The 24,763-nt window shown below is 43.0% G+C and overlaps 1 protein-coding gene across 5 annotated transcripts in view; it reads right to left on the bottom strand.

Annotated features, from left to right (window-relative positions):
- Window positions 1-9,520: 9,520 nt before the first annotated feature.
- The window catches only part of Gria1 (glutamate ionotropic receptor AMPA type subunit 1), a 322,606-nt gene continuing 307,363 nt past the window's right edge, over window positions 9,521-24,763 (bottom strand). For 2 of the 5 annotated variants that reach the window (XM_004629374.1, XM_004629376.1), the window contains exons 15-16: window positions 19,578-19,712; window positions 9,521-10,109 (exon numbers count right to left, since the gene is read on the bottom strand). In XM_004629374.1, coding sequence (XP_004629431.1) covers window positions 9,909-10,109; window positions 19,578-19,712 — 336 coding nt within the window. In that variant the 3' untranslated portion in view covers window positions 9,521-9,908. The remainder of the gene's footprint in view (window positions 10,110-19,577; window positions 19,713-24,763) is intronic. The other 3 variants (XM_004629373.1, XM_004629375.1, XM_004629377.2) reach the window with 3 other exon arrangements.

Here is a 24,763-nt window from a genome sequence, read left to right as displayed (position 1 = left end):
TGCGTAATGAGAATATGTACCAAATGCATTTAAAAAAGACTTGGTTTTAGTTTTCAGCTGCCTCTGCGTAAAATCTCTTCCCCCTGTCATGGTCAGTCAATCCAGATATACAAGACTAATGCAATATAGAAAGATGAAGAGCCACACTTTGCACTTCAGAATTGTCTGAATGCAAGAACTCTTTGCCTCATGTACAATGCCGAAGGGCTACCTTTTTTTGCAAGTGTGGCTGTAACCAGAAGCTTATGTGGTCTAGTCACTTATGCTCAAGGGCCTCAACTTCACTTGGAAGATATAATTTGATAAAATGATGATTAAATAATTTCCCAGATCCTTTCCAACTCTTATGAGCCTTATTCATTTATTTAAAGCATGTATTGAGCAAAAACGCTACTGGTTTTTCTCAACAACTTGCGACAAGGAGATCAGACAAGATGTGTAAAATCACTGGTGTTTTGTGCCCGTGGGTGTGTTCAACAATCTGAATGATAATGCACATAGCTATGAATATCCCACCACATAATTCCACTAGCTGAGTAGTTATGCAGTTTGTGTATTGATTTCTTGGATGGCAACTCAGCCTTACTGTGGGGGTCCTCCAATCACATATTTGCAGACTCCTTAAATACATGCAAGGGACACCTGCCATCTCCACCTGGTCCCTATGTTATTATCAACATTTCTTATGAGACAGATAGCTTCCAGGAATTGAAGAGAAAATTCCAACATAGCAAGCATAGTGAATACATTGCAAGAAAGATGCTCTTTCTCATGGTATACTCATGATTTGACTTATGAATCCATCATTGGGGCATCCTTTCATGAATTCTGAGCTCAGAATCCTTTTATTACAGTTCCTTTGGCAATACTTGGAAACGACTAGCTTCTTATCTGGTGGTGTCTTTGCAAGTTCAAGCAAGTACCATCTTATCCTTTTTGGAAGCGTCCTTCTGGGGTGCTTTACTAGAAGTTATCATGTCTACAGATGACATCCTGTGATCAGGGAATTATGGGAATTTCTGTACTGTAGTGTAGGACATATGTGGGATGTAGGTGGCTAGTTCTCCTTTCATGCTTGAACCTCGGGTTGCTCATGTGTAAAACCAGGGCATTAATTCTGATTCATGGAGTTGTTGCCATAAGGATTAAGCAAAAAGTGTGGGATAAATGTCTTGTGTAGTGCCTAGCACATGACAGATTACTAAAATAAATTAGATACTTTTTTCTAGATGCACTAACTTACACATGAATGGATTTCTTCCTCAGCTTTCAAGCCTTCATCTGGTCCCTATACTGTGAATATTCAGTATCAGCTCTCCATGCCCAGCCTGCTCTCTTTCTTGTCTCTCTTTGGTCATTGTGGTACCAGATACACTGGGTACTTGCTCTTTCCCAAGGAAACCCTGCACTTTCTACCTTCATGTCTGGATTATTTTATTTCTCCTTCTTTTGAAGTTTGTTTGTATGTCTCAGCCTCTGCAATGACTGACTATGAAACTCTCAAGATAAAACACACATTGTTGCTTCCTTTCCCATTTCCCCAGCAGAAGTGATCTCAGACTCCTTTGGACACCACTGGTGTTTCAACTCCACCTACTTCATTCATCAAGGTATGTAACAATACTGTTAATTGAGGATTACTATATCTTGGCATCATGGTGCATTCAGACAAGGTCCCTGGTCTTGTGGATGGGTGTTGTAGAAAGGGGAGATGCTTAACAAGAAAGTAAACAAGGCATTTTTAGATGGCAATGAGTACTGTGAGGGTGAGTGATTTCAGAGCCACTTTAGATAGAGTAGAGAGGGAGCGCTGTTTCAGCTAGATAATATTTTGAGTTGAGCTATGAATGGTGAGCACCCAGCCTGACGGAGATGAGGGTGACAAGGTCTCAAGCTGAGATGAGAAGTGAAGGGGCTGAAGTGGGAGCAGCTGTGGCATGCTTGAGGGATGGCCTGGAAGCTGGAGCAGCTGACAAGCAGTAATCAAGGGGACAGTCACAGACTGTCACGTGGTTAGAGCCCCTCTTATGGATACACAGAGACAGTAGGTAGGTGGAAGATGACCGAGACATTTGGCCATTTTTCCCAGCTTGCTTTAACTGCTTTTGAACTTATGTCCCATTTAAAGGTGTTTTCCATCTTATTTCCTGTCAGCTCTCTGAGAGACAGGAACATCATTTATTTGTCATTCATTCTTTATGACATCTACCCAAAGACATGGATGTATGTGTGCATTAGGAGACTAAGCTTATTTTATTCTGGGGTAAAAATGAAGCTGATCTAGTCTCTGTGGTGAGGTGGGGTCACCAGGAGGCCTATGAACTGGTTTTGGGTGCAGAATTGCCTGCCAATAGCAAGGCAAGGAGACTGGGTAGAGAACAAATTGCATCTGCAGGAGGAACCTCCTTCTGTTTCCTAACTTTTGTTGTTAGCTCTGACTGATTGCCTGGTTAAGCTCCAAGCCTTGTCTTCTCTAGGCTGTCTAGTGGATGCTCTGGAGCCAGCTCTTCGCACCTCAGCTCACTTCCTTAAACTCAGCTCCTTGCTTGGCTAACTCATGCAGCTGCTCATTTTCTCTGACAGCTCAGCTGATGGAGGCTTCATGTCCCTGTTCTATTCAGCCTTGTTATCATTCACACCCAACACGCCATCAGGATGCTCTACGTATGTAAGACAATTTCTCAACTTGGCACTACTGACATCTTGGATAGGGTCATTCTTTGTTGAGGGGGCTTCTTTGTGTACTGGAAGATGGTTGGGGCACCCCTGGTCTCTGTCCACTAACTTCCAGTAGCACCTATTTCCCTTATTGCAAAAATATATTACCAAATGCCTTCTTCTTCTTTTTTTTTTTTTTTTAATTTGTGTATTTGGTACAAGGTCTCACTATGCAGGCTGGACTCATAGTTATCTTCCTGTTTCAGCCTCCCCAGGGCTGGGTTTACAGGCATGTACCATCATGCCTGGACTTGGTTGCTGGCTCAGTGTGCCATGGGGGTGGGGCCAGCGCCGTGTGCGGAACCGGGGATCGAACCCTGGTCCCTGCACTTGCCAAAGCAGGTGCCTAGTCTGCTGAACTATTTTGCTGGCCCTCCTAATGCCCCATTGGTATTACAGTGTCTCTGGTTGACAGCCAGTGACACAAGGCTACAGTTAAGAGGACCTCAGAAATTGCTTCGCGTATCCTCACTCCCCTGTTTCACAAATGAGGACACCCATGCCTAGAGTGGTGAAGTGAGTTGCCTAAGGCTGCACAGCAATTGGTAGAAATGCAGGAAACTACATTTAATGTCTTTTAACTCTCATTCTGGTGCTTTTGGGTATTTTGCATGGTGACGCTCCAAGTGGAAAGGCGAATGAATTAAAACTTAGTCTAAGCTATTCACTGGCCACATGAACCCTGAACCTGCATTTCCTCTTGTGAGGGTCACATCTCACCCTTACATGGTTGCAATTCTTACCCTGTGGGGTTGCTCTGAGGACTAGATGCGATGCATCTGAAGCCCTAGCACCCTACCTCTTATGCAGTCAGCATCAAGCAAATGTGGGTTCCTGTTCCTTGGCATGCTGTAAAAGTGGCAAACGTAGAACTGAGGAGTAGTTAGAGCTGTCACCACCAGCTGCAGTGGATGGGCAGTGCCTTCCCATGAATTGCATTGAAAATTCAAGTGGTGCAAATGGATTTGGTGTCTATAATGGAAACAGCCAAGTAGTTTTCCAGCTTGGAAAATAACTGACTGTGTCAAAGTGTGACTCATTTGACAGAGTTGTTTTTTTCCTTTCTCTTGAGAAGACACCTCTCTGATGACTATCTTGCCTCCAATGCCTGGTGTCTCTCCTTTTCCCTAGCACAATGTTACATATGCTATTACAAACATGCCTAAAGGGTGTAGGAGCATTTAGAGATTAAGTTAGAGACTGTGGCTTGTATCGGATGAATCAATGCCATTTTCTTCTTTTGTACTAGGGAAGTTTCATTTGTTTTTGGTGCTGGGAATGGAACTCAGGGTTTAGTACAGCTCGGAAAGCAGTCTATCCCTCAGCTCACTCACAGCAAAGGCCGTGGCTGTTTGGTATCCTGGGCTTCCCTGTCCACCCTGGATTCTTACTTATTGGGAAGTCAGCACAGGCCTCAGGAGATGCTCTTCAGAGGTCTAGTACTGGCCAGCTGCCATTCTTTGACCCTGACCTAAGATGTGTTATGCACATACACCAAGGCCCACAAGGAAGGTAATTACTGCATACTGCAAACGTGTATTTATTATAAATAAGTAATACTAAAAAGAAGTAGAAACCAAGTTCCCTTGCTCCATGGATAGCCTTATAATGTGAGATATGCACAGAGGAAAGGGAAGGGAAAAGGCATACCAAAAAGTGGACTGCTATCCTGAAATCTGTTTTGTGTTTGTCCGGGCATGAACAAATGTTTCTCCTATAGCACTTCGTAATTTTCAAAGTTTTCATGAGTGCTTTAATAACTCAGTTTTAACAAGGGCAATTTTACTGGCCACACATTATAGTGAGATGGGAATTCAGAACAAAAGAACTCAAAGCGTAAGAGTAATATTATGATTATTGCTTATATGTCATTTCCGACCAGCTAAACCTAGAGATGCTCTTGGACACTGGTGATGTTTTAGAATTTCCCTGGGTGATTTTAACACATGGGATGAGAATCACTTGTGATCTGGAAATGGGATATTCCACCCCTTTGATGAGTAAAATGAGGTGTGGGGCAATACATTTGCTTTTGTTATCTGTCTTGAAAGGCAGAGCCGAGAGGAAGAGCAGGAATAGCAACCCTGGTTGTTTCCACAGTAGTTTCTCTGCCCATCATGTGTCTTTCAGGAAGAAGCTCCTTCAAAATCTATACTTCTCTGTAAAACGGGCCATGGATAGACCCCTTTCCTTCGTGGAAATTCTTTCCTAGAGAGCCCATATGTATTTGGTACATATAAACTCATCATCTTACCTATTATTTAAGATGATCTTACTCTGACATTATTATCATTATTATTGCTGGCACAGCATGTGGCACTGGGGATCAAATCGTGGTCCCCTGAGCCTGCCAAAGCTTGCCTAAGAAGGCGCTTTAGACCACTGAGCTATCTTACTGGCTCCTTATTCTGATATTATCTCCATGAAAGATAGTGAAGCCCTCTTCTGCAGGGTCTTGCTGATCTCTTCTGAGTGTCTATCAGGGTAGTGCTGACTAACCAGAAGAATAGATGGAGGAAGGATTCAGGAAAAATCCCTGGATGAACTTGAATTCTTCAGCCTCTATTCCTTTCTGCTTGGCACACAGAAGATGTCAAGCTAATGGTCTTGTGGATTCTAGGACTCTGGAAGGGGTGGGAAGTCGCAAATTATTTATTTCAGCATTCACAACTTCAGCATCTCTTTGACAAGGACTTGTTCTAACTCTAGGAGTAACTGAATTCTAATAAGGGGCTCCTTGGGCCCTCAGTTGAACCTAAGTCCCTTGCCCTGTAGCTCACAGAATTGATCTTGGACTTTCCCACATGGAAATCATTCTGCTTTTTCCCCTTGATGGATGGAGCTGAGGACTCTACCAGTTGAATACATTCGTCATGGGATCCGGTTTTCATTACTTCTTTAACCTGCTGGCTGATCTCTCCTTTAAAAGTGTTTTTTTTTTTTTTTTTTTTTTTTTTTTAAATAGCTTTGTTTGGATTAAGACAGATGGGTTTTCCTGAAGGAGTCAAAGGTGTAGCTCTGACCTTTTCATTTTCAGCCACTTTGGACCTACAGGTGGGAGGACAAGTACTTACGTGGCTATTGCCCACCATAACCTGGTTGACAGGTAGTTAGGGTGTGGACGCAGGCAGACCTAGTTCAGAGCATGGCTCTGTCTGGCAACTGTGAGCAATGTGGGTATTTCCTTTAAATCTCAGATGCCTCATCTGAAAGGCTCTACTCTACAGGTATGTGCCATAACATGGAAAGAATGAGATGTGTGTCACGTAGTCAGTGTTCAGAAGAGGGGCGGCCGTGTTATTTTAGACATTATGATCCCTGTCCAAATTGTCTGCTGGTAAGGCAACCAGGAGCATTTTCTCTCCCTCGAGGTTAGCAGAAGTACTTGTTTACCTTGGATACCAAGCTGCTGCCAGGCAGGTGGACGCAGTGACTAGACCTTCACATACGTTTGCTATTTCCTCCCTTTTCTCCTACAGTAGTTTCCACTCTTAGAATTTCCTTTATTTTGATTCTTGATCCTTGTTAATATATGTGATCATTTATCCTAATTTTTCAACTTTATTGGGTGAAGAGATGGTTTGTAAATTAGAAATGTACACTCCTGCGTGTGTCTGGGTTGTCACGGGGGCCTGACCTTGGATGCCACTTGTATGGCCCCTGCCCATCTCTCTCCCTGACTTCACCTGAGCAGCTTTGCTCTGCTTGCCATGATATTTCTGCTTCCAAGTCAGTGAAGTGTCACATGCTCAGCCCCCTGGGCTGACAGATAGTCAGGGTGTGGACGCAGGCAGACCTAGTTCAGAGCATGGCTCTGTCCGGCAACTGTGAGCAATGTGGGTATTTCCTTTAAATCTCAGATGCCTCATCTGGAAGGCTCTACTCTATGGGTATGTGCCATTTCACATGCTGATGTGGATCAGCAGCATCTGACCAAGTGAAGACTCCCATAAGTCGTGTATCACGTTTTGTGTCCCAGGGATAAGAAAGTGGGCCAAAAATACATGTGAAGTTTCTTGTGGGGAAATAATGGCTGTTGCTCTTTAAGTATCTAAGTGGTAAAAGACCTCAAAATCTTTTATAGTAAACTCATCCAACTGTAGGGAAAGAAAAGGTTTCAGGCAACAATGAGGGTCTTAGGATCTGAGGGCCAAGACTGTGCTTTTATAAGCACGGTTTTGATTCAGCTCTTGCTGTGACTGCGCAGATCACCAGTATACCTAGATGCCAGTTTGGAAATGTCTGAGAGACATTTCCTGTGAACCATGAAGTTTCCTAGAGATACTGTGACAGCCACATGTCAAATCCAGCTCTTTATGAGACTGACTGTGGGCCGTGAATGCCAAATACTACACTTTGTCTTCTAAAAAATCCCATCTAGATGAATAATTCATAGTGTTCTAGTCCACTCAGGATGACTTGAGGGCTATATGAGAGTTGGACAGTGGTCACCATTTACAGTAAATCTTAAACTCAGCAATAAGAAAATAGCAATCTCTAGAGTCCTGGCTTCAGAAATGGCACAAAAATGGAATGAACCAAAATGAAAAGTAGATAATGGATCCACAGTGATTTAATTCTCGGTGATACTTTCATTTTATGCAAATACCAAAAGAAAAAAAACCCTAGCTACTTGAAATAAAAACAGGAACCAAAAAAATATTTAGTGTTTGATCAAGCAAGAATCCTTTCACACTTCTGCCAAGGGAGTTAAAACAAATATAGAGGTTAAATAAAAGGCCCAGGTACCAAAGAGCAAAATTTAATGAAAGCCAGAACTGTTAAGTATGGATTCCTGTTGAGAAAAATGTCAATCTCTTTCAGAGTTTTCCCATTGCTCTATTTTTAAGAAAAGTGTAGTAAAAATACATAATACAAGTTAACTTTTTTTCTTGCTTTTGTTTCCCCTTCACCCATCCACTGTTGAAAAGCATCTTCTGCCAGAGTCCTGGACCCCCAAACAGCATAGACCCTTGTTTCTAGCACAGACGGAGTCTCTCTCTTTCAGGTCATGTTTCTGGTAGGCTAAGGATCAGAGCTCATCTCACCAGGCCAAAGTCAAAAGCTCTTTGAAGCATATTGATGGTTGAAGCTATTCCCAACTCTTCCAAAATGTGGATGCCTTAATGGTGGGTCTTGTCAGATTCTACACCAGTAGGCTAAGGGCTGAGAAAGTTCTGGTGTGAAGGAAGAGGGTTGGGGAGACATGAGTCAGCGGGAACGAAAAGTGATAATCCACCTTGGGGATGCTGCTTCATGTACCACGTCCACATCAGCATGTAAGAAACTGAACGTTTTGGTTGTAAGGGTGGACAGTTGGTTCTGAAATGGTTCTTTGCTATGGCTGATGAAAGGAGAGAAGGAGCGACATAGGGAGGGTGGGAATCCACTGAAAGTATCCATAGATGAAGGCAGCCGTACTGCACCTACCTCTAGGTAGACTCCAACACATTTTGCTTGCCACTCACTAATGATGATCTCTAGCACAGAAGATTGGGTAGAGGCGGTCAGGGAACAAGCCAGACTATGGTTATGAATAAAAGCTAATGACACATGGCACACACTAAATCATGCACCTAGGAGAGTGGTTGCTGGGGAACCAGAAGCCAATTGCACCGAGAATGAGAGTTGGGGTCTCTGACAAAGCTATGTGCTGGTACTCCCACTTCCAATCAAAGTTTCAGCCTGGGCTTTTCTCCATGAACCTGGTCATTTCTCCAGTCTTGCTCTACTTCAGCTTTGTAGTTGCAGTCATAAGTGTCTTGATTCTGATCACCAAAAGGCAAGGTCCTCATTCTATCTTAGCCAGAGGAAGAACAGCCTCCCTGGGTTAGAGGTTGTGGTAAGGGATCTCCAGGTCTCCCAGTGTTATTATCAATTTAGTCTATTTCCCTATCCCTTTTCAAATAAGTCAGTCTTGGGGCATCTTTGTTCCCAAAGATGACAGAACGTTATCTGGCCATATCCTAAAACAATACTTTGCATTAACCTAAAACCCCAGTTCTCTGCATCAGCATAACCCAAAACTTCATATTTGGTCTCTCCAGTGTGGGCCAGGGCACCTCACGGAGAGCTGTATTGCTTTTAGGCTTTGCTGGGGCTTCTGCTTCCACCACCTTTTCTTCACAATTCACTTGCATAGCATTTCCCCTCATCAGAGGCTCCACAGAGGACGAGAGTCTACTTCACAAGGGGGTTCCTGGTCACTGTCAGGTAAAAGAGAATCAAAAATTATGAGCAATCTCTTCCTGGCAGTCAGCTCTTCCCAAGTCTCTTTGCTTCAGCAGGCCACTGACTTTTAGTGGCCATAGTGCCTTTGAGTATGAACATAGCAGAACATACTTTTCAGGGTTGAAGTCGACTGTGAAGAGATATACCATATACTCTCTGGCCTACAGGATAGCTCTTGCACATCAACGGAAGCTTTTTCTGAGCAGCAATAACTGCAAGAATCCTTCTCTGACTACATCTCTGCCCTTGCTTTCTCCACCACTCCTGTTCTGAGTTGCTTCTGAAATGGGTTCTTGACTGAATCAATGCTTATTCAGTGTACCAACTGGGCAAAGCAGCCCGATTCTCCAACAGCATCTGTCTCCATCCAAGGCTTGTGACCGAGGAGTGGAGGGGAACGTGGACAGCCCCAGGGCAAATTAGTTTTCAAGGCTGCCATTCTCCTTTTCTTGTTTGCAAAGAAGAAGGTGGTTCAAATCTTCAGTCTTCAATCTGAACACTGAAGAGGAACGGGCTGGGGTTGGGAAGGAGAAGGCAGGAGCAGGAAGGAGCTTAACAGAACCTGCAAACCATGTATAGTAGTGAGAAAAAAACTGCACACACTAAGACACACTAAAGACTGAATTAAAAGAAAAAAAAAACCAGTTTCTTCATTGGTGTTTAGGGACTCCGTTTTCAGACCCAGGCTTCATTAGACGGGGTTACGTTCCTGTTGTTGTAGTACATTGTCAGCAAACGTAAAAGGGTGAAAGAACATCAAAAAAAGAAAAGGGACAGGGAAGTGTTTTGTTGTTGTTGTTGTTTTTTAATTCTTCAGGGAAATCTGTTGACTCTTCCTCCTTGTGGTTGTGGTGGTTGGTGGTGGTGGCATTTCATTTTGTTGTTTTTGGCACTGAAGGGTTTGGGATGGGGCTGGGGGAGCCCGAGCCTGCTCCCCACGGGTTTTCTGTCTGCTCCAGTTATAATCCTGTGGCTCCCAAGGGCATCCCTGAACTGTGGCTCATGCACGGAATGGATTGCATCGACTTAGGGAAGTCATGGCTGACCACCCGGCCGTTCTCTCCGCTGCCGCTGCCACTGGCTCCTGCTCCGCTGTTTCGGGGGAGGGTCGATGTCCGTATGGCTTCGTTGATGGATTGCTGTGGGATCAAACAGAAACCCTTTTCAGGAGGACAGGGGGTTCTTCCCCGGGTCCTTGGCAATGAATGACAAAGGGGGATGGGTCAAGGCTGGATTTAAAATATAACCTACTTTTCCCTCCATTCAACTCCTTTCCTATTCTAGAATGCTAATACTGATTTCCTATGATGGTGCAGAAATCTTGAGGCCAGTGTTGGACAGTTCTGGGCCCCTCTCTGGGCATTGGGTTTAAAGTTTTAGATATGTGCACTGGGTATCACTAAGGTCCTTCCTTGTTCTTTTATTCTATGTTTCTTTGCTATTATTGGTGATGGTAAATACAGCAGTACAAGCAAGTGAGAAAAGCTCCTGGGAGCAGAGTTGAGGAAACGTGAGTTATAGTTGAAGTCCTGAGTTACACTTCAATTTATCCATTATTGCTATCTGGATATCTTGATTATCTGGGTATCTTCAGACTATTTTTTTTTAAGCAGGCAGTGAAAATGGCTTTGAAATGTTAAAAGAAACTAAGAATATGTCATTGTTGGGCTAAAAAAGTCCCTATTACATTTTCCTTAGGGAAATGCCATCCTGTCTGATAGAATGTGCTAAGGGCATGAGGACTTGCCTCAACAAGTGGGAAGACGAGTCTGAGGACAATATGTGACAGGTAATAGAAAGGGGCAGGTGATAAAGGGCAGGAAACTGCATTTGTAAGATCTTCGTCTGGGCGTGCCACCTTCCAGCATGCCATGGTACTTACGCCTTTGGCAAGGCTCGTCACATCAGTGCCACGACCTTGTGGGTTCTAGAACGTCTGAATTCCTACATTTGAAGAGTATTCCAAGGATCACCACAGAATCAAGTGAGTTCTGTGGCATATTCAAGACCACCAAGTAGGTCTAGAATCATACCCTATTAGACAAGAGGAAGGGTTCTGTTCAGAGTTCCTTTGGAGAAAGAAACTTTACGACATGAAATCCAATCTTTGTGTCTAACTCTCACTCCTCATTGAGAGACAATCATTTCTTTTTTTGTGACAGGGCTTGGCTTCTTGATATGCGTTAACATAGAGGAGAAGAACGAACTTCACCGAGAAATTGACTGACGAACATAATTGACTTCTTTAAGGTAGCAGTCACCTGACCTATTGACAAAGTAGATGAGCTTCTAAATGAGGTCCTTCTTATCCCCTAAGATAAGCTTTCACTTGCTGATATAATTCCTACCCTTTCTTGTGAGAAATAAGTTTCTCTCTGTCCCTTCTTGGCATGCCAGCCAATCTTAGAGTTCATCTGTATCATTACTGTTTTGAAACTGATAAAAAAGGGTTCGTGAAAAGCCCAACTTCAAGGAGAAGAAGTTTCTACAAGATGAGTTTTCTTCTCTAAAAGAAGTCATACCTGTTCTTCAAGAGGAGAAGTTTCTACAAGTTGAGAAGTTTTCTTCTCTAAAACAAGTCGTACCTGTTCTTCAGGGGGTATTCTGTTCCTGCCTCTGTCTTGCAATCTGCCTAGACTCTACCGGCCTACTGCACAGATACCTCTTTTATTAGTGTGCGCATGTGTTATGCTCTCTTGGAGGGGTGCTGTGTTAGCTACCTGCCTTCGGTCTTCTTTGAGAGCCAATGGTCTGGCAAGGCCCAAGCCTTCGCCATCCTTGGCCATCCCCAAGGTGACTAACACAGTTAGATACTTAATATATTTTTGAATTTGTCTAGGAAAAGTCAGGAACCTAACAGAATATGTCAAATGTCTGGGGCATGTTCTCCTTTGCAAATTCCCATGATTCTTGTGACCCAGAGAAGCCAGTCATGCTTCCGAGGCTGGATGAAGGTATAGCAGGGCAGTTTCAACTGCCCTGCTATATTTTCATTGCTAGAAACTCTGACAATGTTTGAAAATGTTCTTTCCTTTTTAAAATCCATGATTCAGACAGATTTACCCCATACGTTACTCTGCCCACACTGGCTCTGCCTCCTCAAACCTTGAGACTTGATTTATTTACATTTTCCCTTGGCAGTGCTCCACTGAAGAGGAAGTGTGACTTGGATGGTATTCTTTTAAGTCAAAGGCCAAATAAATACCAGTGTGATGCTACACGAGGGAAATGTGAATGAAAACATGAAGCATTAGTCGTTACTTATTCTCACCCAAAAAATAGTTGAAAAGAAAATAACATTTTATTTGCATGGGTGAGAAAATATGGATCTTTCTATAATTTGGCTTAGAGTATCTACCCATGCTTTTTCTTTTCAAATTTTCTTTAAGTAAAAATTTAAAGTTGCAAATACCAGCTTGGACTTCACCACTCAAAGGTCCCCCCTGCCCACTCTGATAGTATTTCATTGAAACTGTTGGAATATCGTGGGTTTACTTTCTAGGGTGGAAGGGTGGCATTATGGCACAGTCACCTTGGGTGCTTAGTGAAGTCTTAGCTGGGTGTGTAACTAAATACTGCAGCAGTTATGTCACTAGAACTGATTCTCAAGGAAGCAGGAAGCTTCTCAGAAGTTAAGGACTTCATCCTCCTGTCATAGGTGGGTCCTGTTTTCCCTTCTAATATGATTATTGAATCTCAGGAAAAGAGGCATTCAAATTTTGTGACTCCTACTGCTTCCCATGCTGACTTAATAGCTACGGTGTGTGGCCTGGGTAGCTGAGGTTTCGAAAGCCTCTCAGGAGGTTTGGAAGTGCAGGAGAGGTTGTCTCTCATCTGCCCCCATTGCTTCTCCCATTCACTTCACCGAGAAATTGACTGACGAACATAATTGACTTCTTTAAGGTAGCAGTCACCTGACCTATTGACAAAGTAGATGAGCTTCTAAATGAGGTCCTTCTTATCCCCTAAGATGAGCTTTCACTTGCTGATATAATTCCTACCCTTTCTTGTGAGAAATAAGTTTCTCTCTGTCCCTTCTTGGCATGCCAGCCAATCTTAGAGTTCATCTGTATCATTACTGTTTTGAAACTGATAAAAAAGGGTTCGTGAAAAGCCCAACTTCAAAGTCCCTCAAATTGGCTCTTCAGAGACTCATTTCTCTAACACTGATAACATCTTAACTTCTCATTCTTTTGCTTTGCTAAGAAAGCTTCCTGGTCTCTACATGTAGTGGGACACCCTAATAAAATGCAAACCTCAGTAATGGCCTCATCCAGGCACCCAGGCAAAGAAGGAGGGTGACCGCTTGCCATGGGGGATGTTACCTCTGTGCTGTCAATTCTCTCAGCTGCTCATTAACTCTGGGAAAATGTGCAGGCTTTCAAGTACTTCTGCTTAAACACTCCTTACGCTAGTATGGCCACATATAATTTTGAAAGGTCAGTGGCTCTCTTGGGAGTGGGAAAGGCTGAGGGTTATTTCCCTTTATGAGAAAGCTGGTTAATGAGGAAGACCCTGGGTATCCTTAATTTCAGATAAAAATAAAGATTTTTTTTTTCTTGCAGTGGGTAAATGCAGGCTATCTGAGGAAGCACTAAATTCATAATGTGTCCTCGGTTGTGTATTTTTGGTACTAAATGACAACTGAAAGTACACTCCAGGGCTGGGGCTTACCCCAAGCCCCTGTGTGTGCCCCAGCTCTCAAATGCCACCTGTCTTCCCCAGTCTATCTGGTCCTAGTCTCCCTGGCTTGCTTCCTACTTCTCAGCAAGAGTTGGAGTGTCTGGGCCTCTAGCCCTTGCACACCCTCTGCTAGCAACTATGCCCCCAGGCTGATTCCTCTCAAGCTTCTAGTCAGCTAACCATTGCCTTCCTAGGGAAGCCAAATGGCTGTGCTGCCCCCATCTTGACACCCATACAGGGCTCTGCTTTTTAATGGGTAGCACTGGGGATTTTCCTCCATGATATGCACTGAATGGGTAGATACCTGCTTATTTTCTGTTTCCCCATCAAACTGTTGCTCACTCAGAAGCGAAGCTGTGTTTGGTGCTCCTGCATGTCCAGTGCAGAGCACTCAGTGGTGCTTAGTATATCCTGTGGGGTGTCCTTCTGAACCACCCCGTGACACTTGCGTGCTCTGCTTGTCCATGCATCCACAGCACAACTCAAGAATGCGCAGCAAGAGACTATGTGTGTGCAGTTCATCTCATAAGCCATCTCAAAGAAAATCTAAGGATAGGGGTGCATTTTATTCATCTTTGTGACTAGCAGTGGGGCTAGGACTTGAATGATACATAGCCAGGGGTCAAAAATGATCACTTGCCGTGTGGTTGGAGCAAGAAAGAAATTTAGGCAAAGTGGCTTGGCTTCTGGGCTTTGTGATGGCCACATTGGCTGTCTCACTCCAGTGGTTTCAGGTCCTAGCTCCTGTGACCTTGTTAGAAAAAGCTACATAGCTCCTCTGATATTTCTTCACCTTTAGGCTTGCAAATATGTTAAATGATTAATGAAAGTGTACAGAAAGCACTTTAAATTGAAAGTTACTAAAATGTTGTTTCTTTTTTCATTATTCTCCTGCCTTTCTCCCTTGTGCATGCTATTCCTTTCTTCCTTTCCTCATTTGGTATGAAGAGGGAAGGATTTTTTTAAACACCACTGAGATCTGGGAGCCTGGGACTGAAGTAGTTTAGGTGCGGAAGATCTAAAAAGTTGGCCAAATACTGTGATCAGGGAAACAAGAGGAGAGATTCTTGCCAAAGGTCCTTGTCACCATCAATACACACCTCTGTGTGAAATTGGGGCTGCACTTCTGAGAAGAGTTAATTGCTTTTAGAGGAGGCAAAGCACAGAATAATACAGAGGACTGCAAAGCTAGAAAGCCAGAGAAACAAGTGGAGTGCATTCTACTTATCTCTTTTGGATAAGAGAGGAATTGAAGGAGTCTCAAAAATTAAGGTCGGGGTTGATTAATAAAGAAAGTATCTTTTCTTCTGTTGGAAGACAGAAAGATTTTATTAGGAACTTTACTGAGTTATGCAGAAGTCATGCCAATCAATGGCATTAATTATAGAAGATGTGGTGGAAGGTCTTGAATTAATGATTTCAAGAGACCCTGGCGCTCTCTGAGAAATTTAACATCTTCGTTATAAAGGCAAGGGTGAGAATATTTCCAAGCAGCTGTGCTATAATGAGCAACCTCTTCTAGGGATTCTGATCTCAACTTGAATATTTTGACTTCAGTAGCAAAAAGGTTCACACTACCCTCACTTTAAGACCCCAGTCTTTCTCCACCCTAGTTCCTCCTGTCTGGCATGGTCATATTTACTTTGAGTCAAATAAACCCGGAGGAAGGAATAGGCAGGAGATGCCATGCCTGGTGGGTGCCTGTCTCATCACGTTTTATGACCTCAAAAGATGAGGCCAAGACTATCATGGAGGAACTTGCTTGTGCTCCCTCAACTAGACGGTTTGGTAGGAGTACTTGGTTAGGCTGCTTGCCTTCCCTCTTCCACTAAGAGGTTTTTCTCCTCTAGAAACAATTCCACATGAATTGTGCTAATATTTACTCTAGTTGTGTGCAATAACTGGAAAGAACTCAGATGCAACTTCTGCTAGTCATAGTCTATATAGTTAAAAGAAAAATCTAACCCATGTAAGTAAGGTCAATGAAAGGGAAGTTTTAAGGAGGATACAGCTGTCCACTAATACTAATTATTATCACAAATGCTAGTTATCATTGTTATTTATTTAGAGCCTATGGTGGTGTAGCTATTTGGCCAATCTCTTTATTTCAACTATTTCAACTAATCACAATAATTAACAATTTTATGAGGTATTTTCCACTGCTCTCCCTATTTTATTTTCAGAAGTGAGGATCAGAGAGTTCCTAAAGTTTTTCAAGATGTTAGCATGAAGGAATGGAGCAGACAGGATTGACGTCAGCTGTGTGAGCCAGTTTCTGCACCAGTGAACTGCACTGTGTACTGGGGAGTGATGCAAGGGGGATGTGATTTGGGCTGGGACAGCTCTGGGCCTCTTGGGGTCCATGGGGAAGGTTTTCAGACATAGAAAGGACTATGGCTCTCCTAGGTCTCAGTCTGACTCCTTCTTTGTTCCTCATGCAGTCTTCGTCCCTCTAGAGGGTAACATGGAGAATCTCTAGGCTTATATTTTGGATGGAATAGACAAAGAAGGCTTTGTTTAGGTTTTAAAATCCCTTGCTTTGTCTGTCCATATTCTTTGGAGGTCTATACTGGGACTGGGGTTTGAATCCAATGCCTGTGTTGTGATTTGCCTTTTTAAAATAAGACCAGAGGTAGCAGAGTTGGTCGTATGTAGGACTAAGGAATTGTTAGGTTTTCTGGTTTCTATCCTGTAATTATTCCTTGTTATTACATCTTAGGGAAGTGAACTTCTAAGTCAGTCCTACAGACAGGAGACCAGAGGAGGGATCAGTTTGCATAAAGGCACACAGGGGTACTCATACGACATGTAGCTGGAACCTGGAGGGGGTGCAGAAAGATTTAGGGAGATGCCTGGGTCAAGGGAGGATAGGCTGGTGTACAACATGGAAATCTGAAGGCCAGGACATGAGGTCTTTTCTTCCACCCCCTTTTCCTTGGCTCCGGAACTGACCACAGAGTTCCCAAGCAGAGGATACCCAAAGATGATTTCTACAGGGGTGACCCTGGGTGTCTGATAGGATGGATGGTCCATGGTACCATCCATTGAAGGGCGGACAAGAGGTTATGTTTATGATTCTGCAGTGTGAAAGCTGAACTCGGAGGCATTGTATGTTGAAATGTAGGATTCTTAGGGAACATTCTAGGGAAGCAAGTGCTATTGAGTCTTCTTTTCTAGTCAAGCCAAGGACCAATGTGACATCCTTGGCATTTGCCCCGAGTGACTATACTTTCCTTCTCTCCTTGGTGTCAGTTCCACTTGTGCTTTTGATTTCTGTTGTTTTCCCTTTCTATAGGTTCCTATGGGGCTTCCTATCTATCCGTAGGTTCCCACCCTGAGTAGTTTTTGGAGATTTATTCTTTGTTGAAGTTCAAAGAAGACGTATCCCTGTCTATTTTACTTAGTGTTTTATGAGAATTTTAATGGATCTCCCCCATTGTCTTTTAATTTAGGGTCTTGATGAACTAAGTTGATTATGATATAGTATCTTTCCAAGTGATGCTTTTGTTTGAACCGGATAAAATTCAGTGAAATTTTGTAATGATCTATGTGTACTTTTACTTGTAACGTGGGAATTTCTGTGTGTTTATACTTGTAAATACAATTGTCATCAGTGCTCCTATCACTCATGTTGCCCTTGACTCGCATTTGTGATTTTGTTCATTACTTGTATCTGAACTAATTTCTTAGCGGTGTTGTAATAGGGATGTGGGTTGAAGGAGGTTATTTGTACCACTAAAACTTCTGTAATTTGGTTCTTTACTGTATTGAGGGGAGAAAAAGATCATGAAATAGTTTGTGTATTATTGGATTATAAGCAATATTTTAGAAGCTCTGTGGCTATTTTTTAGTTTTTAAATATATTTTAGTACAGAGTCTACAGGGTCTCACTACATAGATCGGACTATTAGTGATCCTCCTGTTTTCAGCTTCCCAAACTCTGGGATTACAGGTGTGTGCCACCACACCCATTCTCAGTTGCCATCTCAGTGTACAGGGGCAGGGCCTGCACAGCATGCCAGGGATCAAATCCTAGTCCCTGCTCCTGCCTAAGCAGACGCTTTAGTCCACCGAGCTATCTGGCAGGTCCTATGTGGCTGTTTTAATAATTTTTCCCAGTGTTATTTGAATCATACAAGTTATACTAAAGCTAAATAACAATTGGATTAATGTTCATAAGAGCAAGTGCACCACTGTTATGCAGCTGACTTGTAGTGTATTACTTTTGAGGCTAGTAAACTATGAAGTTTAGATATTGAATCTCGTTACAGGGTTATTCATATGATGTGATATTATTCAATACTGACACACCACATGAAGTAGTTTTAAAACCTAGTACTATTTTTATTTTAAAGGGTAGCAATGAGAAGGAAACGTGACCTGGCTCTGTTTGTCTTCTGTACAAAACCTGAAGTGTTATGTTTTGTTGGCGAGCAGCCACCAAGGGCAAAGTTGAAGGCTTTCTTGTAAGGACTGTTCTTTTTCAGGCTACTGTTTGTTTTTCTGAAAGCAGGATTTGCTTCTGCAGGAGGCAAGTTTCTTCATGTGGAATAGTGAAGCCCGAATATGGGTTATTACAATATGAAAGACATTGGTACTTGCACATTCTTAAATCATTGTGAAGTTTTGAACATGTGAATTGTCCTAAAGAAATCAATTTTTCAGTGAGTTTTACCTTTTGTGCACATGTTGATTTCTTAACAGTAAAGCCTTTGTAAAGCTAGTGTTCTCTTGAGAATATGTTCATGGAATAAAACAGTCTTTTCATGGTAAAAAAAAAAAAACCCCAAGGATGTCCAAGATCACAGATGACCCCCTCATTCTTCTCTGCTTCTTATAATACCTTGCTCACGGTGTTCATTTGTGCCCTTCCATAAATACATTGCTTTTGCTGAGGCTAAATGACTGACAGGATTGGAAGGTTATTTAATCTAAATTCCCTTTGGATGTTTCAATCTGTATCCTTCTCCATAATTATTGAAACTGTACTTCTACATCTCCAGTGTTGGGAGCTTGCTACTTACAGTCCATGCCATCTATGGGTAGCTCTACAGGAGGAGGGGTTTTTGCATATTATGTTAATATCTATTGCCTATTACTTGCAGTCATTAATTTTGTTGTATGCTTGGAACGCCATAAAACTGATCTTTCTTCCCCAACTAGGACAGTTTTTAAATTTTTGTCAACAGCCCTTAAATCCCCCATAGTTCTTCCCTCCTTCACTTGCTGACAGTGATTCTTGGTGTGGTTTTGAGCCACTTACCTAATCTGTTTACCAGTTGCTGTGCATGCTCCCCTTTGCCAATGTCTAACTAAAAATTTGGAGGTTAAGAAAACACCCATACACTGATCATGGTGCGATCAGCACAGAGGAGTGAGGAAATGCACATTTCCTATTTGGGGAGCTAGACTCCTTTGGACACACTTCAGAAAGATCAGTCATTTTGTTTGCTTAACTTTGTTTTGTGGCAGTAAGGACTGAACCCAGGGCCTTCACAACTGAGCTATTTTCCCAGTATTTTTTTTCCCCATTGTCTGGGTTTTGCTGAGTTAAGTTGTCCAGGCTGGTCTTGAATTTGCAATTGTGTCTCTGCCTCCCCATATGCTGGGATATAGGTGTGCATCACCAATCTACCCCAAGGTCAGTATTGGTAGCAATCATTCTTGCTCTGCTGACTTGATTGTTCACTTAACCCTTAACCTTTATTCTCACCAATCTCATCGGTTGCAAATGTTACCTTGAGTCCTGTGTTTGCCCAATGCACCCCAGCTTCCTTCTTTTCTCATATCCACCTCAGTTCCTATAATTTTCTTTCTAGTAGCTTTTGATTCTTTGCCCTGTCCTGACTTCAATCACTGCCCACCCTTTCTAGCAAAGAGATTCTCAGGAAACCCAGTCGTATCAAAGAACAGGTTAGAAAAAAGGCCTGGGAAGACGATGCCACCTTCATCCGCTTGGATTCACTACGGGATTTGTAGCAGAACTCGATTAAGGCAACCAGCATAGCTAGGCCAAGTCCTCCAATCAGGATGTAGAACACGCCCGCCACATTGCTGAGGCTCAGAGCACTTGTCTTGTCCTAGGAAGAGGAAGGAAATGAGGGGAGGGGGAAAATGAAGTGAGTTAAGAGGCTAAAACCATCTGAGAAACAGCACGTTTATAGACATATACTCAACCCCTCACCCTCTTTAGCATTCAAAATAGTTGAAAAAGCTTTGTACTTATTGCCTGAGTGTTAAACATTCCCTGGGGGAAATGTACATGTGTATGCAATAAGTTTTTAAGCATTCTTGGTTGTTTTGAGTTTACAATTCCATCTCTTTTCTCTTCAATGCCTTTGCTAGGGTGAGAGATGCTGTGAGAAGCTCAGGACAGCTTCTATCAAAATCTGAACACTTGAGCTTACACATTCTTTCAGAAAACTGGATCCCTTCCTTTCCGATTCAGAGCCTGACCCTCAGTCCTGCCATTGCTCAGCCACACAAGAGCCTCATGCACTGTTTGTGTTTCCACGTGTTTTTCTGAGGGTTGGCATTTAAGAGGCACTTTCCTCTGAATGTGCATTTGGTTTCAATTTAATGACAGCCATTATACATATAATAAAGAGCAAGTGATGGGCACCTTTAACTTAATGCTCTGGATCTCATTTTAGGGGAAAAATGGGGGGTGAAGAGTGAGAGAAAAGTAGTTCAATTAAGTCCTAATAATTATGCTTAATTAGTGTCATTTTTTTATGTTGAAGGAGGTTGCTGCTAAATACTGTAGGCAGATACAAATCTGGGTGGCTGAATTTAGAAATCTCTGCTGCCTATGTAAAAGATCTTATAGCACCTTTGAAGCAACAGAGTCACAGAGCAAATTGCTTACTTCCTAGAAGTCTGGGACATAGGAAGGCACAGAATGGACCCTACAGAGCCTGAGGAAGGCTATTGGAATGCTCGATCGTCCCTGAATTCTACTGTGTCCAGTGGGATTCAAAGGAGATAACATCTTCCCAAGAAGGGACAACAACCAAACCAGACTGTGGACATGGTTCACAAAGAGGGAGGCCCTGCTAAGCCAAAGCCTTGACACAGGCAAAGGTAGTGTTTAAGTCTTAGAAGAATATGAATTTCCAGATATCATGTTATCCTCAACACCTTTGGTTGAGATTTATTGTTTGTTCTGGCACAAAAAAAGTCTCATTAAATGAAATCAAAATGCACATCTAACACGGCACAGATATCCGTCATTGTTGGCTGGTAGAAGGCACTAGATGGGATGTGTAGCTTTTATATTCTGTGTGTTGCTTTCAAGGTGGATATGTAGGTGAGCTGCACAGTGATAGGCAGTATGACTTTAGAACTTCTTAGGTATCTGTCTTTTAGAATTTAGGTACATAGAAAGGAATTTATTTACAAAGTCAGTGGCCTTTTTGTTTGTTCTGCTTGGTGCATTGTACAGGATTGAGCAGGATGAGCCTAGAGAACACAGCTGGCAAATAGCAGCAGATCTTTCACCCCAGTAGCAGCAGGGCTGAAGGATTACCTGAGGCACATGCCCTTAGTGGCTTCCTGTATTGCTAAGTCAGATGGCTCTTGAATATAGGTTATACTTGGCAAGGCATTCCTTGGCTTGTAAACAGAGGAAATGATTATTCAAAGGATTCAGAGGGACAAAATATCTCCTGTTCTGGGATAGTGGTCTGACAGAAATGTATAAAATGAGTTTAGAACTTGATTCAAGTGTTGTCTGGATAAGTAAATTCCCACATCATTCAAAATGCTTCAAAGTTTGTTTGTGAGGAGATATGTAATTCTTCTGGAGAGTAATTTAGAGTCCTTGGAGACTTGGAGTTTCTATGGAAGTCTATTAAAACAAGGGTAGCCTCTTAATGTATCATCAGCTCAGGTATAACAAAGAGTGGTTGATAGTAATGCTTACATAGAGTGGGTGGGGAATGTGGTAGACCAGAAGGCCAGAGAATGCTGATTCCAAAACGTTCTGTGGTGAAGCAGAGGCCACTGGACATGAGACCAGTCCTTTCCAGTGTCTGCAGCCTTTCAGTAGCTGCACACCTCTCCTCTTTGGTCACCAAAGCTACTCTCTTCTTTATAGTTTTTCCCAAGGTCACCTTGGTTGTGGATAGCTTTCAAGGATAATGGAGTGGTGGGCATCTTTTTCTGTTACTGTCTTCAAAATTCCCTAGGAAGGCATCTGCTTGTCTTGCTGTAGAAGATGGAATCTTCACTTCTTAACTGGTATATCAGAGAAGGAAGTGGGTCTGATCTTCATATGAAAGTGGACTAAAGAAGTCTATTCTATATAACTGCTGGAAAAGTAGAGTCCAGTGATACCTAGTGCGGAAGAGCATCCCTTACTTCTGAAGAAGTCTTTGCCTTAGGGTGATGGTTGTGTGCACGCATGCATGTGCCTGTGTGAGTGTGTACACATGTATGTGTGCAACACACTCCATACAAAGAACACAGCTAGACGGTATGGAAATTTCACCCACTGCAGGACGTAGGTTGTCACTGATCCTTATTTATGCTGACACGATTCTATCGTAGCCAGGGTCAGGAAAGACTCCTGGAATCCATGAGTGACTTGGCCACATCATCACCAAAGTCAGACCAAATCTAACTTTCTAAATCTGGCATCATTTTAAATGGTTTGGGGTGAAGGGCTAGTATTGGTGTGGTCTTAGTTTAGATAGTTGAGTTACATTTAGAGAAGGTTTTGTGGTTCTTTTATGTGTGCCATTGAGCTTTTGATAACATGAGATTTAGTTCTTGCTAAGGGGCTTCAGTTCTTCTGTTCAGTTGCCAGTTATCAAATCTTCCTGATGCACTCAGTGGAAATAGAACAGGCTATCTGGTCACAGGTGCAAAATCCCTTTAACTTGAGGACCAGAGTGGTTCCAGGTGGACCTGTATATGGACTGCAGTGTTTTATAGTCAAGCTACAAGCTTCCAAGCCATGACCTGGGAAAGGCGAAGCAAGTCTTCTGAGCTCTCCTCTTGAGGACCCCATTTTCTTCCCATCCTGAAGCAGCTGCACTCCCCCAAACCAGGCAGCTTGTCGGTGGGAGTGAAAAAGTCACAACTTGTCTCCTGCCAGAAGCAGGGAAAGAGAGTGACAGTACTGAAAAGAGTGACAAGTGAAAAGAAAAATAAAGATCCCATCTTTTAGAGTTGTTGGGCTTGTTGCTATGGCAACTTGGCCCCCTCTCATCTGTTCTCCTGAACCTGCTGTCTTGATTTGCCATCTCCCTCATAAGGAAGGGAGGATTTTCCCCATATTTCTCATTGCTCTTCCCATATGCTGGTGGATTGTCCTAGAATCCTTCTGTGTTTTTCAGTCAACATCCCTTCCAAGAATGTTCAAGATTTCCAAGAGTTGGCAGGATCAGGTCTCCTTGAGTAGGGCTGAGTCAGCCTGAAGCAGAGAGGCTGGAAGCTTTCTTTATAACAAGAGGAGATGGTTCTGTGGCAAAGCTGAGGCTGGTGGACACAAGACCAGTCCTTCCTAGTACCTGCAAAATCTGGACCAATTTTGAGTGTCTGCAACTGGAATTCCATGCTTTCTAATATGCTGACAACTGGATTTTTTTGGAGACTGCTTTTGAACTTTCTACAGACTGCTGAAATTGTAACCTAACTTTGCCTTCTGGGTCATGCAGAAAGATCCAATCTATTGTGGTTACTGCTACTGCTGGGTTCATCTCATTGATTTTCAAATTTTATTTTTGGCCTAAAAACTGTTTCCTTGAGTTGTTGACTATTTCCTGGGAAATGGAGACTGACTGATTGGCTAGGCTCACTCGCTAGCTAAGACCAAAGCTGGAAAGCTACCAGGAGGTACATTTGACTAAACTAAGGGTAAGACTTTTCAAGTCAATAGAATGCACTGCCATAGGTGGTGGTTGAATTTCTCAATTGTAGAACTATTCAGGAAGAAGCTGACATGATCATAAGGTATTCAGACACTGGACACAGCTACTGCTGTGACCTTTAACACTCATCCCAACCCCAAGAGATTTGAGGTATGTAAGGAATTCCTCAAGGGCATAGGATCATGCCATTAGTAAATTCTCCTCAGAGATTAACTCCTTGAGGGGGTCCAAAAAGAAGCTCATGCTAATTGGCAGCTTTTGCTGTTCCATTTCCAAACTAGGCCAGATCCCTAGCCTGCATTTTTTCCCCAAGAGCAGCACAGGATGGGAATTGGCCCATTGTACTAATAATTGGTAAGGCAAATACCATGCAAGTGATGGTTGTGGGGGTGGCTCTTAGCCGTGTGAGCTCAGGGACCGGCTGCTGTACAATGCACCACAGAACATTCTGACTCACAACAAAATCGCAGCAGAGAACTCAGAGAGACAATGTGGGGAATGGAAAGGAATTCAAGAGCTGGCTGAAGTTGAAGTCTCTTTCAAAGCAGGAGGATTTTTCCAGAAACAGAGGCCCTAGTCTGAGGTTAGCGTGAGTGTCCATGAAGAGCCCTCAGTGTGCATTGAATATCGGCTTGGACTGTGCTTTGGAGAGGAGGGGCCTTGGATGTCTAGAAAATCAAGCCCCGGTCCTCAATAGTGTTCATGGTTTATGTTCCAGAAGGAAGGATTTTAAAGATCAATTTTATTTCTCTCTAACTCCTTTTCCTGGGGAAGTGCTGAGAGCTTTAGTCCATCTAGCTGAGGAGCTCTGGGCACGACTGATCATCTCAACATCCAGTCTCTGAGAGTAACTGCTGCGCATTGGAAGTGTCATCTTGAATCTCTCATAACTGGCAGCAGATTCACCTCCAAGTCACTGGCCATTTCTAGGCTGTTGCCTGCCCTGGCTTCCAGAGATCAGGAGCCCTCCCCCTGAGGAGGAGTCTGGCTGGGTCAAGAAGGCTGCACTGTTTTGGGGAGATGGAGTGACCTCTGCAAATCTTTGTTTTAAGAGCTTTCTTTCTCTATCTATATCCTTCCAGCACTGCCTCCCTGGCGAACATTAGCTCAAGAGCATTCAGTGAGCAGGGGAGGAAAATCCCAGGTCCTTCAAAGTGGCCAGCGCACTTCTGCTGGTAGGGGTAAGTATAGAAATTTACACAGAATGTGAGCACATCATTGGTGTTTGCAGGCCTGTTGCCATCCAGACCGTGGGG

Source organism: Octodon degus, unplaced genomic scaffold, assembly GCF_000260255.1.
Source record: "Octodon degus isolate 3935 unplaced genomic scaffold, OctDeg1.0 scaffold00029, whole genome shotgun sequence".
Lineage (NCBI taxonomy): Eukaryota > Metazoa > Chordata > Mammalia > Rodentia > Octodontidae > Octodon > Octodon degus.
The sequence above is the reverse complement of the archived record's forward strand: the minus strand, read 5'-3'. Positions and strand labels throughout refer to the sequence as shown.